This window comes from Rhyacophila brunnea, unplaced genomic scaffold (genome assembly GCF_057557595.1).
Source record: "Rhyacophila brunnea isolate RB1 unplaced genomic scaffold, BYU_Rbru_1.0 scaffold_13, whole genome shotgun sequence".
Taxonomy (NCBI): Eukaryota; Metazoa; Arthropoda; class Insecta; order Trichoptera; family Rhyacophilidae; genus Rhyacophila; species Rhyacophila brunnea.
In genome coordinates this window covers 23022579-23038240 of record NW_028232785.1, presented here as the reverse complement: position 1 = coordinate 23038240, position 15662 = coordinate 23022579, and the positions used below count along the sequence as shown (strand labels likewise).

Genomic DNA, 15662 nt, shown 5'->3' with positions numbered 1-15662 from the left:
AAGGTTTCTGAATTAGTACAATAATCTTCTTCTTCTTCGGCGTCTTTATTCTATATTCTTTTATTCGTATGGTTCATATACCATTCGTCCGATTGCAATGAAACTTTTGTCAGTTGTTGAGCCTACACCAGCGAAGGTTTCTGAATCAGTACAACAAATCAAGCCTGCTATGATGTCCCTCACTTCTCAAATAAAAAATAATGCTCGAAAGGAGGACTCTACAACACACACGTGATTTCCCTGTAAATAACTTTACAGTTTACAATATAAAAACAAAAGAAGATTACTGTTTTCTGTGGAATGAAACAGAAGGTGGAGTAGTGACAGCTAATCAGTTGTCTTCAATACTTGTATATTTCATTGAAAGTGAAATTATTCCAAAAAAACGGATAATAGGTATGTTTTTGGAGTGACGGTTGTTCCGCACAAAATAGAAACAATACACTTTTAAATGCTCTATTACATTTACATTACCGTCGATGAGACGTGACTGGAAAGTGGGTGACCCGCAAGTAACACATTTGAAAGCTCTCTATTACAGTCATAAGGGAACAATAACATAGACACACATAATCAAGACACACTAAAGAACATTACGAAACCAGAAGAACATTGAATAATATCGAGGCTAACAAGCAAACATTTTACCACAACTATATATTCAAGACGGAAGAAAACAACAAACTTTCAAGATTTGCAAACACTAAAACAAAGTTTGCACTCTTGTTAATATGATTTTTATGATAAACTACCACATGAACGATTATTACAATATTTATTTTAACAACTTATTATTTTATTGCAAACATTGTCATATTGAGTTTTTAGCTAGTAATTTGAGTAAATAACTACGTTAAATTTAATTTTAAAAGCTTTCGTAAGTTTTACTAAGTATAAGTATGCATCATCTTTAAACTTAATAGCGTCAGTTTCGTAATAAAATCTTTAAAGAAGTTTCTGGTTAATAATGAACTCAGAGAAATATGAGTATCTACAGTTTTAATGTAATTTTGATTATTTTTTTCTAAATTTCATATTCTTTTTATGTTTCTTCGTCTATTTGTAATATTATCTGTATGTTTTATTATATTTGAATATATTATTGACAAAATTACACTGTTTTTTGTCTCTTCTGTAAAGTAGCGATGTTAGACTTACACAATTTTCTTGTATGTATCATTTTATGTGCTTTGAAATTACTAATTCGTGTAAATTTTTTTAAACACACATTGCATTGATGTGGTTTTTCACTACAATGTGTTTTTTTATGTTGGTTGAGATTACTATTTCGTATAAATTTTTTAAAACACACATCGCATTGATGAGGTTTTTCACCTGAATGTGTTATTTTATGTTCTTTCAGCTGACGAGAATTTTTTGAAACATACATCGCATTGATGTGGTTTGTCACTAGTATGTGTCATTTTATGTAATTTAAGGTAACCAATTCGCTGAAAAGTTTTAAAACACACATCGCATTTATGCGGTTTTTCGCCTGTATGTTGCATTCTATGTATTTTGAGATTACCAATTCCCAGAATTATTTTGAAACACACATCGCATTCGTGTAGTTTTTCGCCTGTATGTCTCGTTGTATGAGTTTTGAGATTATTAATATCCAGAAATTTTTTAAAACACACATTGCATTCATGTGGATTTTCGCCTGTATGCTGCATTTTATGCCTTTTGAGCTCACGAATTCGCGTGAACTTTTTAAAACACACATCGCACTGATGTGGTTTTTCACCAGTATGTGTCATAATATGTACTTTAAGATCATGTTTATGCATGAATTTTTGAAAACATACATCGCACTGATGTGGTTTTTCACCAGAATGTATCATTTTATGTACTTTTAGATCTCCTTTTCGCGTGAATTTTTTAAAACACACATCGCATTAATAAGGTTTTTCACCTGAATGTGTCATTTTATGATTTTTGAGTTGAGCAATTTGTATGAATTTTTTAAAACATAAATCGCATTGATGTTGTTTGTCATTAGTATGTGTCATTTTATGAAATTTAAGGTTACCAATTAGCAAAAATGTTTTAAAACATACATCGCATTTATTGGGTTTTTCGCCTGTATGTTGCATTTTATGCATTTTGAGCTTACAAATTCGCCTGAACTTTTCAAAACACACATCGCACTGATGTCGTTTTTCACCAGTATGTGTCATTCTATGTATTTTAAGATTATGATTTTGCATGAACTTTTTGAAACACACATCGCACTGATGTGGTTTTTCACCAGTATGTGTCATTTTATGTACTTTAAGACCACGATATCGCATGAACTTTTTAAAACACACATCGCACTGATGTGGTTTTTCACCAGTATGTGTCATTCTATGTATTCTAAGATCATGATTTTGCATGAACTTTTTGAAACACACATCGCACTGATGTGGTTTTTCACCAGTATGTGTCATTCTATGTATTTTAAGATAATGATTTTGCATGAACTTTTTAAAACACACATCGCACTGATGTGGTTTTTCACCAGTATGTCTCATTTTATGTACTTTAAGACCACGATATCGCATGAACTTTTTAAAACACACATCGCACTGATGTGGTTTTTCACCAGTATGTGTCATTCTATGTATTTTAAGATCATGATTTTGCATGAACTTTTTGAAACACACATCGCACTGATGTGGTTTTTCACCAGTATGTCTCATTTTATGTACTTTAAGATCACGATTTCGCATGAATTTTTTAAAACACACATCGCACTGGTGTGGTTTTTCACCAGTATGTGTCATTTTATGTTCTTTTAGACTACGATTTCGCATGAATTTTTTAAAGCACACATCACACTGGTGTGGTTTTTCACCAGCATGTGTCATTTTATGTTCTTTTAGACTACGATTTCGCATGAATTTTTTAAAACACACATCGCACTGATGTGGTTTTTCAGTAGTATGTTTCATTTTATGTTCTTTCAGATGATCAATTGTCATGAATTTTTTTAAACACTCAAGGCATTGATGAGGTTTTTCACCAACATGTGTCATTTTATGTCTTTTGAGATGACTAATTGTCATGAATTTTTTAAAGCACTTATCGCACTGGTGTGGTTTTTCACCAGAATGTATCATTTTATGTACTTTAAGATCACAATTTCGCTTGAATTTTTTAAAACACACATCGCATTTATGTAGCTTTTCACCAGTATGCGTCATTTTATGTCTTTTGAGGTGACTAATTTGAATGAATTTTTTAAAACACACATCGCATTGAAGATGTTTTTCACCCGTATGCGACTTGGATTCATTGGGATGCTGAGATTTTATGCATGAGACAAAGTGACAATTTAGATGATTTTCAGATTCAAACACTCCATAACAATTATGGCATACAAAGTTACGTGGAAAATAAATAACTCTTCTCAACTTAATTCGCACCACCTTAGGCAAGTATAATTTCTGAATTTCCGATTTCAAGTTCTGTTCATCGATAGTTATTTCGGAATGCTGTATTATCATACGGTTGATATTACTGGTTGCAGGTGCTACGATGTCGTTGTCCAAGCTATTGTTAACTGTGTCCTTTCTTCCGATGTCCAGTGATTTTCTGTGACGTACTGTTAAACATTGCTGGTTATAAACCTACACAAAGGACAGTTTGATAATTTAATAATTGTATTATATAATTGTAGAGTACATGGTAATAATTGTATTCACTTATACTAACTATAAAATGTATTTTGACAGTTAATTGATATAAATACCTGATTTAATGGCATGTATTGTGGATCAGAACAGCCAGGTTGAGGACTCTTTTTACCGGTTTGGCGGATTGCGTTGTCAACAAATTCTTCTTTGATGACGATTCCTTCATTACCATTCTCGGACTTTATATTGACCAGACCGTTTTCGCGCATCTAAAATAACATTAATAATATTATGTAACAGAATCACCAATTTGAAGTTTCATGTAATGTTTCGATTATGTTATTACACTATTAGCATATATTGGTTGATTATTATACTTTACGAATATCATGACGTCATTGTTTAAGGTATAGTCCGGCGTTTATTTAATGCGGTTCACGTATTTAGTCTTAGTTTCGGATAAATCACTGGACAGGTAGGTACCTTTAAACTGCCGATATACAAATTAACGAAAAATGGCATCTCTCGAAAGTTTAAAAAAATAGAACACACCGCATTTCGCTTCACATATTGTATAGGATTATTTACGTGTGAATTGACGGGTTTTTCAATATGAAGTTTTTTTCTCATTTATTCAAAATGTCTGGCGTCCCGCATACAAATGTATAAGCTGTTTCGCCAGCGCTTACGTCAATCACATAAATATGTATTGATTGTTGTTCAAAATATAAAATAATTTATCTCGTGATTTTTATTTATTTATAAGTTCACTCATTAGACAACTAAGAAATCTGATATTGTACCTACCAGTCTGTGTTTTAAATATAGAAGTATTTTAAAATGTGTAGTTTTACGGGTTAAAATATAAATTGTTATGGAACATAATATATATCAACAACGGATATTTTCAAAGATGATAGGTATTATATTTTGAGCGTATGTTACGTTTATAAATGTTTAGGAATATACATAAGTAATTCAAACTAATTGGTTATTTTTATGAACTAATTATAACAAACCAATGAAGATTTTGAAATTTATTCGTTTTAGCGTACCTATTCATCAGCAGTAATATTGGGTTATCTTCTTTTTTCCCGCAAATATATCTGACAAGATTGGTTACTCCCATAGCCTATCTCTTTCAAAAAGTCACCTTTCGCCACTGTAAACTGCTAGCGCTTTGCTAGAGCGATAAAGCAATATTTATTATCCTTGTCGTGTTACGAGAATAATGGCAGATTCAAATGCAAAATAATATGGAGTGAAAGTCGTAACTCGTAACGATCTCTTGTATTCACCACTACAAAAAAATATAATATCGGTCTTTAAATCATTGGTAAAAATCAATACTTACTCAATTGTTTTGGTTAATATTATTACTAGAGACCGAAAACTTTTGGGGTGGCGCTCCTGTTGATCTTATCTATGGTTTTCGATTTCGAAGTATTGTGAGTATAGGCAGGATTAGAAGATATTATTTCCCACTTTCTGAAATAGGTACCTATATAACGTCTCTGTTTTGGCAGAACACACTAACTGGAGAATACTAATTTTGAGTAATTTGACTTTGAAGTTGTTAAAATGTTTGAAATGGTCTATCATGTGAGTTTATTAAGTAAGTAATCGTAAAAAGAATGAAAAAGGAAGACGGAAAAGTTTGAAATAAGGAACATTTTGGTATAACTAACTCAATATGTAATTTTTTCGAATAAGTGTCTTCTGCCAGAACAGTAACGATATTATAGCAAATTTCAAATAATGGTATACATTTTTCCAAATGTTATTCCTTATATTAAAACAGAAAAATATTTTTTCTCTATGGTCAGTTTTTGATGTCTATGGGCACTTAACTGTCAAATAAATGATAATTTTTCACATTTTGTCGCTAGATATCCCTAGTGGTCCATATAATATTTTGAACTCGCTATTACATTTACTTTCATAGTATTTCTTTTATTTTTCGATTAATACTACATTATAGCCGGATAATCCGAATGCCGAATAAACGTTATTGAATAAATAATCATTACAATATAAACAAATGAAAGTAAATGGTTATCGTGATAGTATACCTACCTACCATATAATTATTATGCATAAATCGATTCCAGCATAATCATGTGAATTGAGTTGTTCAAAACATTATATTACTTGTATTTATTTGATTTCATGAATCTGCGTCTGATGTGTATTTACTAACGAGACTCTTAAATTTGAAAGCGTCGCCGCTTTTACGAAATTTGCGGCATTGTAGATTAGATTTATCTACGAAAGCAAAGTTTAATAGGTACCTATAAATAAAGCATTCATGATTGAATAAAATGAAGCACCAATTATAGAATCAATTGTAAAATAGATAATACCATTAGACAATAATCAAAATAATACACTGAATCATAATGAAATACGGAAGAAAACAAGTACCTACCTATGACAATTATCAACAAACGCGGGCTGTCAGTTGCGATTTGTCAAAAATGGACTCTGCCGAATTTAGCAATCGGTTCGCTAAACTTATGTTAGAGGGGCATTAGGTGTTCGGGTTCGGCGAGATGCTTATGTACTAAATTTCCATGAACGGAATTATACGTTTTGCACGCCATCTGGCGTAAAATCGCATTCGAAAATATTGCATGAACAGGGTAATACGCTGTTTCCGTTAACAACCATGTACTAACTAGTCTAGTGTTCATGGAGGTGCTTGCGAAACTGTATACAGAAATCGCTTCGTGTTCCACAATGCTCCATTCAAATAACGGTGTTTGTATATGCACGTCTATTTGAAACAAGTATTCCTTATACATAAACAGAAAAATATTTTCCTCTATGGCCACTTTTTGATGTCTATGGGCGCTTAACTGTCAAATAAACGATATATTTTCGAATTTGACGCTAGATATCCCTAGTAGTCTCTATATGTTGAAATCGCTATTACATACTTTCATATTTCTTTTATTTTTAGATTTAATACTACATTATGTTACGTTATTGAATAAATATATAATCATTACAATATTTATTTATAGGAAATCTCTTAACGTAGAGGGTAAACAACTAAAAGTAAATGGTTATCGTGATAGTATAGGTAGGTACTTACCATATACATATTATGCATAGTGTTATGTACCTACTCTCATATATTTTACATCTTACGCATTGAGAAGCCCTGATGAATCAATTGATGTTTACACGCCTAACATAATTATCTTTTCTATTTGACCGTCTAGCCAATGTTGTCCATTATATCCTATTATCAATACTATTCATGTTTAACTTCAATAACACTATATATCAAATATTATAAACTTTCCATTTCTCTAATATCAAAACAAGTACAAAGGTTACCCTAATATGTACTTTCTAAACTCCTATTTAACGCCATACTTCTCATGTCAATCAGTTCTAATATAAGTTCCAATTTATCCATCACACCGTCAACGCTCCAGTGTCATTATTATTATGGAATTAAATATTATATGTTTATAAATTGTTAATACTTATAATAATAATAATTATAAATGTCAAATGCGTTTATGGTGAGGGGAATGAATACTGAAACGCGAGCGGAGGGGATCTTGTTCTCCAAGCCGCCGCCCGTCACTGTAAAGTTTTCTCACAGTACGATACACTGCGTCATTTTCACTAATGTGGGTTACCTAGTTAATTTTCAATTTTGTATTACCTACTGATTTCGTAAAATTGAAAGGAAAAACCATTGTACAATCGTTTTTGTTGCCCGCCTAAACAAATTAGGAATCTACTTACCTCTTTTAAGTGGACACTTTTGTTGTCGTCATCGATATTTTCCTGTTTGACTGACATGTCAAATCGACCTTTTCTTTTGGAGTGATTTACGTCAATCCATTGGTATGCACTGTCTCCGATCACCTCCGCCGTGTTGTCTGGCAATATTTCATCCTTAATTTCGGGTTTTACTTCCATTTTATGCGGTATTTAATATCAATATCAGCTGTCACTAGCTTAACGTCCTCTGACACTGTTTTACTTTCACCAGTGTTTCCACCTTTATAATTCGCATTCAAAGCAGTGTTGCCATCTTTTCAAAGTGGAATTATAGTACAGAGCCTCCAAAATTATAATATTTGGGGAAAAAGTATAGTACGCGTCGTCACCTATTGAAATTGTATAGGTTTTTTGTATCTTAGAAAAAATAACCGAGAATTTGAGAAACTCCGAGACCCCTTTTTATTTAGGTATCTCTTCCGACCAATAATGCTTACCGATGAATTCAAGAAATTTCATTTGAAACCAAAGTCAAGCGATTTTTTTTTGTTTTTCAAGCAATTATTTCAAAGTTCTCCAAATCTTCTTATATTGCGAAATTACTTAGTACTTTGAACCAATTTGTCGAACGGAAATATCGAAATTTTAGTACTTTTTACATATTTTTCCAGATATTCAAAATTATAGTATTTTGGGCGTACTATACCTGTTTTTTATCGTACATAGTACGCGGACCAAAATTATAGTACAAATACTATAATTATAGTACGGTTGGCAACACTGATTCCAAGCAAGAATAATATGATATTTTTCAACAAAAATTATAGTACGCGTTGTCATCAGAATTTATATTGTTGAATGTAGAATAATTTTTCCTATATGAATACCAACTTCTTTCCGATTTATAATATTATTATAGTTTTTGGTTAAAAACATTAATATGATACAAAAAGTTTTGAAAAGAGCATTGGTGTAATCTAACCCCATGTATGGCGTATATCCATCAAAGCGATTTAAAAACAACACCATAATAATCAGCAGACATCCATTGACTAATCCAATGAACAGCAGTAAATGCCTTACGAACTCTTAAATTGATTACGCATCGAATTCATCCGAATTTTGCTAAAAGCGTTAGGTATTTGGATATTTGGTAAATCAAGATGGCGCATCATTTACTAAACAAACTTACGGTTGAAGTCAACAGGTCGATTATCATTCTCATGGTTTGGGTTTGACTTATCCATTGAGGCGTTCTGAAGGTACACTATCATACATGGTGCTCGTCGGAAAGGTTTACTTCTTTATTACCACGTTTTCTTGTTCGTCAAGTACAAATCTTGCAATTGATTTTTTAACTAACTTCCCGACCAGCTAGAAATTTGAAACGTTTAGAACATATCAGAATACGATGAATTGAATTCATTTTCAGTTAATTCTGTTTTGTATAGAAAGTTAGTTCGGATTCAATGCTGCAAATTTGCGTAATGGCGTTTGACGATTTTGAAAAAAGAATTAACTCGCTTTCTTGTCTTAATTTTACTGTCTGCCTAGTTGAAAATGCTGTTGTATGATTAGGAAGTTAAAGGCAGTGCAATATTAGTGGCGAAGGTTGGAGGTAAGCTGAGTTTTCTTTATATGAATACGGATGGACAGGTAATTAATAAAACCACTGGTTGACTGGTAATTATATTTATTTGTATATTTTCCACTCGTTATTATACAATTAACAGGTGTTTATTTATATACTTAATGATTATTTAGTTTTATAGTAAAGTTGTCGATTATTCACTTATGTCCTTAATTATTTAATATTATGAAACAACGATTTTATAAATTAAAATACTTTCGCGGAGCAAGGTCACTTCAATTTTAGCTAGAGACGCAAACTGAATTCTTTTCGGCCTACATTCTATCACAATCTACTGAAACCATCACCTCACCCAAAAGAAACAACCTGGAACAGTAACCTATTGTGATAACAAAGGGACCATTGGGGCCGTTTGGCTTGTGGGCGACTTATCTGGATATGACTCAGTAGTCAGAGACTTTGAAATGACACATTTTACAAGCGTTGATTTTTTTTCACGCGGTCACATAACTACACTATACTATTATTTATTTTCTAACGAGTTTATCTATTTAGGTAATATAAAACTTATTATTTATAATGCTTACATGCAATTCAATTTTATAACTAGGTATATAATAAAATTATTTATCTATATAAAACCATTTACATTATTTTTCAAATTCTTATATCGGCATTCATTCTTTTAACCTTTCCCTTACCATGGAAAAAAAAAATACGATATTAATAAATATATTATTGACAAAGTTATACCGTCTTGAGTCTCTCCTGTAAAGTAGCGTTTTTGGACTTAATTTTCTAGTATGTCTCTTTTTATGTTTTTTGAAAGTACTAATTCGTTTAAATTTTTTAAAACACACATTGCATTGATGTGGTTTTTCAGTAGAATGTGTTTTTTTGTGTTGGTTGAGATTACCATTTCGTATAAATTTTTTAAAACACACATCGCATTGATAAGGTTTTTCACCTGAATGTGTCATTTTATGTTCTTTGAGCTGACAAATTTTTATGAATTTTTTAAAACATACATCACATTGATGTGGTTTGTCCCTAGTATGTGTCATTTTATGTAATTTAAGGTTACCAATTCGCAGAAAAGTTTTAAAACACACATCGCAATTATGCGGTTTTTTGCCTGAATGCTGCATTTTATGTATTTTGAGTCTACCAATAGCCAGATATTTTTTAAAACACACATCGCATTCATGTAGTTTTTCAGTAGAATGTGTTATTTTATGTTGGTTGAGATTACTCTTTCGTATAAATTTTTTAAAACACACATCGCATTGATGAGGTTTTTCACCTGTATGTGTCATTTTATGTTCTTTGAGCTGACAAATTTGTATAAATTTTTTAAAACATACATTGCATTGATGTGGTTTGTCACTAGTATGTGTCATTTTATGTAATTTAAGGGTACCAATTCGCAGAAAATTTTTAAAACACACATCGCATTTATGTGGTTTGTCACTAGTATGTGTCATTGTATGTATTTTTAGTTTATTTTTTTGCAGAAATTTTTTAAAACACACATCACACTGATGTGGTTTTTCACCAGAATGTATCATTTTATGTACCTTAAGATCTCCATTTCGCAAGAATTTTTTAAAACACACATCGCATTGATGATGTTTTTCACACGTATGCGACTTGGATGAATTGGGATGCTGAGATTTCATGCATGAAACGTAGTGACAATTTAGATGATGCTTAGATTCAAACACTCCATAACAATTCTGGCAAACAAAGTTACATGGAAAATATTTAACTCTTGTCAACTTAATTCGCACCACCTTAGGCAAATATAATTTCTGAATTTCCAATTTGTAGTTCTGTTCATCGATAGTTATTTCGGAATGCTGTATCATCACACGTTTGATATTACTGGTTGCAGGTGCTATGATGTTGTTGACCAAGCTATTGTCAACTGTGTCTTTTCTTCCGATTTCCAGTGATTTACTGTGAAGTACTGTTAAACATTGCTGGCTATAAACCTACACAAAGAAAAGTTTGATCATTCAATAATTGTATTATACAATTGTAGAGTACAAAGAAATAATTGTATTCATTTATACTAACTATACAATGTGTTTTGACAAGTAATTGATATAAATACCTGATCTAATGGCATGTATAGTGGATCAGAGCAGCCAGGTTGAGGACTTTTATTATCAGTTTGGCCGATTGCGTTGTCAATAAATTCTTCTTTGATGACGATTCCTTCATTACCATTCTCAGACTTTATATTGATCAGACCGTTGTCGCGCATCTAAAATAACATTAATAATATTATGTAACAGTATCACCAATATGAAGTTTCACGTAATGTTTCTATTATTTTATTATACTATTCGCACACATTGGTTGATTATTATACTTAAAGAATATCATGACGTCATTTTTAGGGTATAGTCCGGCGTTTATTAAATGAAGCTTCTAGTTTCAAAAGCCCCTAAAACGACTTTTGACAGTTCTGAGAAAAATAAGAAAAAGTCATATCTATTGAATGCGATAACTTTATGTATTTATTATTTGATTCATGCAATATAAAGAGTATAATATTTAGTAACCCTTACTCACTTTTTGCATATTTTACTGAGAGAATATATATAAAATTAAATTATTTTCATTTTAGCGGACTTTAAACGGAAACTCAACTACAGTTTTGGGAGCTTTGGAAATTAACATGTACGATTTTAGGGGGTAATGCACGAAGAAATAGCAAAAGGCGTCCTGCGGTAATATTTCTTGTTTTGTACAAATTAAAAAAATATTTATTCGAAGTAGGTAACTAAAATTAACAATATAAAGTATGTTAAAGATATGGAATTTACTATTGTATACATAGATATTATATAATTAAAAATATTACGAATAATAATGAAAAAGAACAGTAGTCTATACTTATAAATTAAAAATGACTGTTTGTTTGTCCCGCGTGCGTTCCTTTACCATTCATCCGATTGCGATGGAACTTTCGTGAGTTATTATGTGCACACTTGCGATGGTTTTTTATTTGGTAAATCTATATTCTTCTTCGTCGGTTGTTGTGCGCACACTTACAAAAGTGTCTCAATTAGATAAACTATCTTCTTCTTCTTCTATTCGTATGTGTTCCTATACCATTCATCCGATTGCGATAAAACTTTCGTCAGTTGGTGTGCGCAAACCCGCGAAGGTTTCTGAATTAGTACAACCATCTCCTTCTTCATTATATCTTTGTTTTATTCATATGGTTCCTATACTATTCATCCGATTGCGACGAAACTTACGTCAGTTGTTGTGCGCACACCCTTGAAGGTTTCTGGAGTAGTACAACTATTTTTTTCTTCTTCTTCTATTCTATTTTCTTCTATGCGTGTGCTTTCCTATACCATTCTCCGGATTGCGATGAAACTTTTGTCAGTTGCTGTGCGCACACCCGCGAAGGTTTCTAAATTAGTACAACTATCATTTTCTTCTTCTTCTTATATTCTATTTTCTTCTATTTGTATGCGTTCCTATACCATTCATCCGATTGCAGTGAAACTTTCTTCAGTTCTTGTGCGCACACCCGTGATGGTTTCTGAATTATTACTGTTGGGAATAGTGGATTGTTTTGCGGATCGTAAATAAGCAACGTAGTTTTAATATACGATTAACTTTATTTATATTCAACAGCATGAATATTATTATACAGAATTATTATAACAGATTACATTTTTATTGCGCGCGTTACAATTAACCGAAGAGAACTAACTAGTATCACGTCGACACACACAGGTGCGGCGTAATAGTGGGAAGTAGAATCTGTCTCTTTCTTACAAACAATAGTCGGTATCTAGCATCGGCGCAGCGAGTGCTAGGTCACGACACGTACTTCTTTATTCTTATATTCATAATTATATTACTTAATTATATTGTTATATTATTCTATTAGACGGCTATCTCTCAACAATTACAACCAGCTTCTTCTATTCTATCTTCTTGCATGCGTGTGCGTTCCTATACCATTCATCCAATTGCGATGAAATTCATGATCATTCAGAAACCTTCGCGGGTGTGAGCACAGCAACTGATGAAAGTTTCATCGCAATCGGGTGAATGGTATAGCAATGCATAAAAATAGAAGAAGAAGAAGAAGATGGGTGTACTAATTCAGAAACCTTCGCGGGCGTTCGCACAACAACTCACCAAAGTTTCATCGCAATCGGATTATTGTTATAGGAACGCATACTAAGAGAAGAAGATGGAATAGAAGTAGATGGTTGTACTAATTCAAAAGTCTTTGTGGGTGTGTGCACAACAACTGACGAAAGTTTCATCGTAATCGGATGAACGGTATAGGTAAAGTGTAGATATAATTATTTTTATTCTAGTGAGTGGCTGACCCTACTTTATATTTAGTTGTTATGCATTTTTAAATATTTGTATAGAAAATAATAAGTAGGTAAAACCGGTCCTGATAATTAATAAAGTATGTGGAAAAAGTATTAAGTCAATAGGTACATATTTAACGTTTTCTATGGTGAACTGTAATTATTTTAAATCAAGTAATTTTATAATCAACAATAAGGACAGTATGACGAGACACCACTGTATTATTGGACAAATAACACGCAGAAATTGTCAATATTCACTTACCGTTTTTGGCGTTCGATATTGACTTCTCATATTTATTTTCTTTGTAAATGCTTCCTTGACTCATTGGGCATACGTTTCGACACAATAATCAGTTAAACATTCATTATAAATATCGAAAAATTCTAATTACCTATAGAGCGATCAACACTAAGTCACTTTAATTTTGAACTAAGTCACATGACTATCAGAGCAGCCGCTGATTGGCTTATTCATTTTACGGGGATTTGAAATTCACACGCCAACTGTTTTAGGGGGTTTTGAAATTAAGCCTAATTTTTGATGGATTGAGGCCTTTTTTGAAACTATAACTTTGTCCAACATATAGTGGGTAAAAATATATCTCTAAATATATATCTAACTCAAAATTTTATGAAAACCGTTTTAGGGGCTTTTGAAACTAGGCGCTTCAAATACGGTTCATGTATTTAGTCTTAGTTTTGGATGAATCACTGGACAGGTAGGTACTTTTATCCTGCCGATATACAAATAAACTAAAAATGTCAGTGAGGGGTTTCATCATTTGATTGATTACCTACATAGGTACATAAACTGTTGATTTTACGAAAATGCTGTCTTCTCTTTGCAAGCAATAATCATATTTTACTTATTCTATTTAGTCACGCGGCATGCATGCCTATTTAATACAATTTGAGACAAAAAACAATAATTTGGTAGAAAATGTTATGAAAAGATCATGGGTTAATCTCATCCCATTTTACGGTAGGAATGTAGCGTGAGCAGTTTGCGTGCAAATGCATTGTAGCGATATAAAAACCTTACCATACTTATCAGCCGACATCCATTTGCCAATACGCCGTCCAATGAACAGCTTCAAAAGCCTTACGAAATGTCTGAAAGTGTGTTGGCAACAAATTCATCCTTATTTAACTAAAAGTGTTAACTTACGGTTGAAGTCCACTCGCCGATTATCATCAACATCACTGATAAACTGCTAGAGCTTAGCTTGAGCGATAAAACAATATTTATATAGTCCTTGTCGTGTTACGAGAATATTCGCCGATTCAAATGCAAAATAATATGGAGTGACAGTCGTAACTCGCAACGATCTCTTGTATTCACCACTACAAAATATTACAATATCGAAGTCTTCAAATCATTGGTAAAAATCAAAGCTTACTCAATTGTTTATGGTTAATATTATTACTAGAGACCGAGAACTTTTGGGGCGGCGCTCCTGTTGATCTTATCTATGGTTTTCGATTTCGAAGTATTGTGAGTATAGTCAGGATTAGAAGATATTATTTCCCACTTCCTGAAATAGGTACCTATACCTATATTTTCGCAAATTTTAAATAACGGTAGACATTTTTTCCGAATAATTAATAATAAGATAAATTTTATATCGCCACATTAAAATTTTAAGTGAGTTTTGTATCTGTCATCGCGGCAACATTTCGATAACGTTGTTGAGTAGCCGATTGATGTTATTTTATCGTTTTCTTCTTCACAGTACCTAGGGAATAAGATGACTTATATACTTTCTGATGTCACTTTTCAATACTTTTGCCATTATTATCACGTCTAAATGACTGATACCGCGCACTTATAAGAAACATCAAATGCATTCAAGGAATACTGGAACGCGAGAGGAGGGGATCTAGTTCTCCAAGCCGCCGCCCATCACCGTAAAGTTTTCGCACAGTACGACACACTGCGTCATTTTCACTAATGTGGGTTACCTAGTTAATTTTGTATTTTGTATTACCTACTGATTTCGTAAAATTGAAAGGAAAAACCATTGTACAATCGTTTTTGTTGCCCGCCTAAACAAATTAGGAATCTACTTACCTCTTTTAAGTGGACACTTTTGTTGTCGTCATCGATATTTTCCTGTTTGACTGACATGTCAAATCGACCGTTTCTTTTGATTTGATTTACGTCAATCCATTGGTATGCACTGTCTCCGATCACCTCCGCCGTGTTGTCTGGCAATATTTCATCCTTAATTTTGATTTTTACTTCCATTTTATGCGGTATTTAATATAAATATCAGCTGTCACTAGCTTAGCGTCCTCTGACACTGATTCACTTTCACCAGTGTTGCCACTGGTTGCCACCTTTAT

At 32.4% G+C, this 15662-nt stretch overlaps 2 protein-coding genes across 2 annotated transcripts; both read right to left on the bottom strand.

The window, feature by feature from the left end:
• Positions 1-1898: 1898 nt before the first annotated feature.
• LOC147076964 (uncharacterized) lies at positions 1899-7640 on the bottom strand. Its single transcript, XM_085940955.1, has 3 exons — positions 7386-7640; positions 3737-3889; positions 1899-3614 (listed from the first exon to the last, which is right to left on the bottom strand). The coding sequence occupies exons 1-3, from the start codon at positions 7560-7562 to the stop codon at positions 1899-1901; spliced, it is 2046 nt and encodes a 681-aa protein (XP_085797081.1). The 5' UTR covers positions 7563-7640.
• Positions 7641-9498: 1858 nt separating this feature from the next.
• On the bottom strand, positions 9499-15662 carry LOC147076963 (uncharacterized). The gene is made up of 3 exons (XM_085940587.1): positions 15388-15662; positions 11072-11224; positions 9499-10949 (listed from the first exon to the last, which is right to left on the bottom strand). The coding sequence occupies exons 1-3, from the start codon at positions 15562-15564 to the stop codon at positions 9633-9635; spliced, it is 1647 nt and encodes a 548-aa protein (XP_085796713.1). The 5' UTR covers positions 15565-15662; the 3' UTR covers positions 9499-9632.

Coding starts and splice junctions, on each gene's coding strand:
- LOC147076964 (XM_085940955.1), bottom strand. CDS start 7,562: ATGGAAGTAAAACCCGAAATTAAGGATGAAATATTGCCAGACAACACG. Junction 3,890..7,385: donor AAAGTGTCCACTTAAAAGAG/GTAAGTAGATTC, acceptor ATGTTATTTTAG/ATGCGCGAAAACGGTCTGGT. Junction 3,615..3,736: donor AATACATGCCATTAAATCAG/GTATTTATATCA, acceptor TCCTTTGTGTAG/GTTTATAACCAGCAATGTTT.
- LOC147076963 (XM_085940587.1), bottom strand. CDS start 15,564: ATGGAAGTAAAAATCAAAATTAAGGATGAAATATTGCCAGACAACACG. Junction 11,225..15,387: donor AAAGTGTCCACTTAAAAGAG/GTAAGTAGATTC, acceptor ATGTTATTTTAG/ATGCGCGACAACGGTCTGAT. Junction 10,950..11,071: donor TATACATGCCATTAGATCAG/GTATTTATATCA, acceptor TTCTTTGTGTAG/GTTTATAGCCAGCAATGTTT.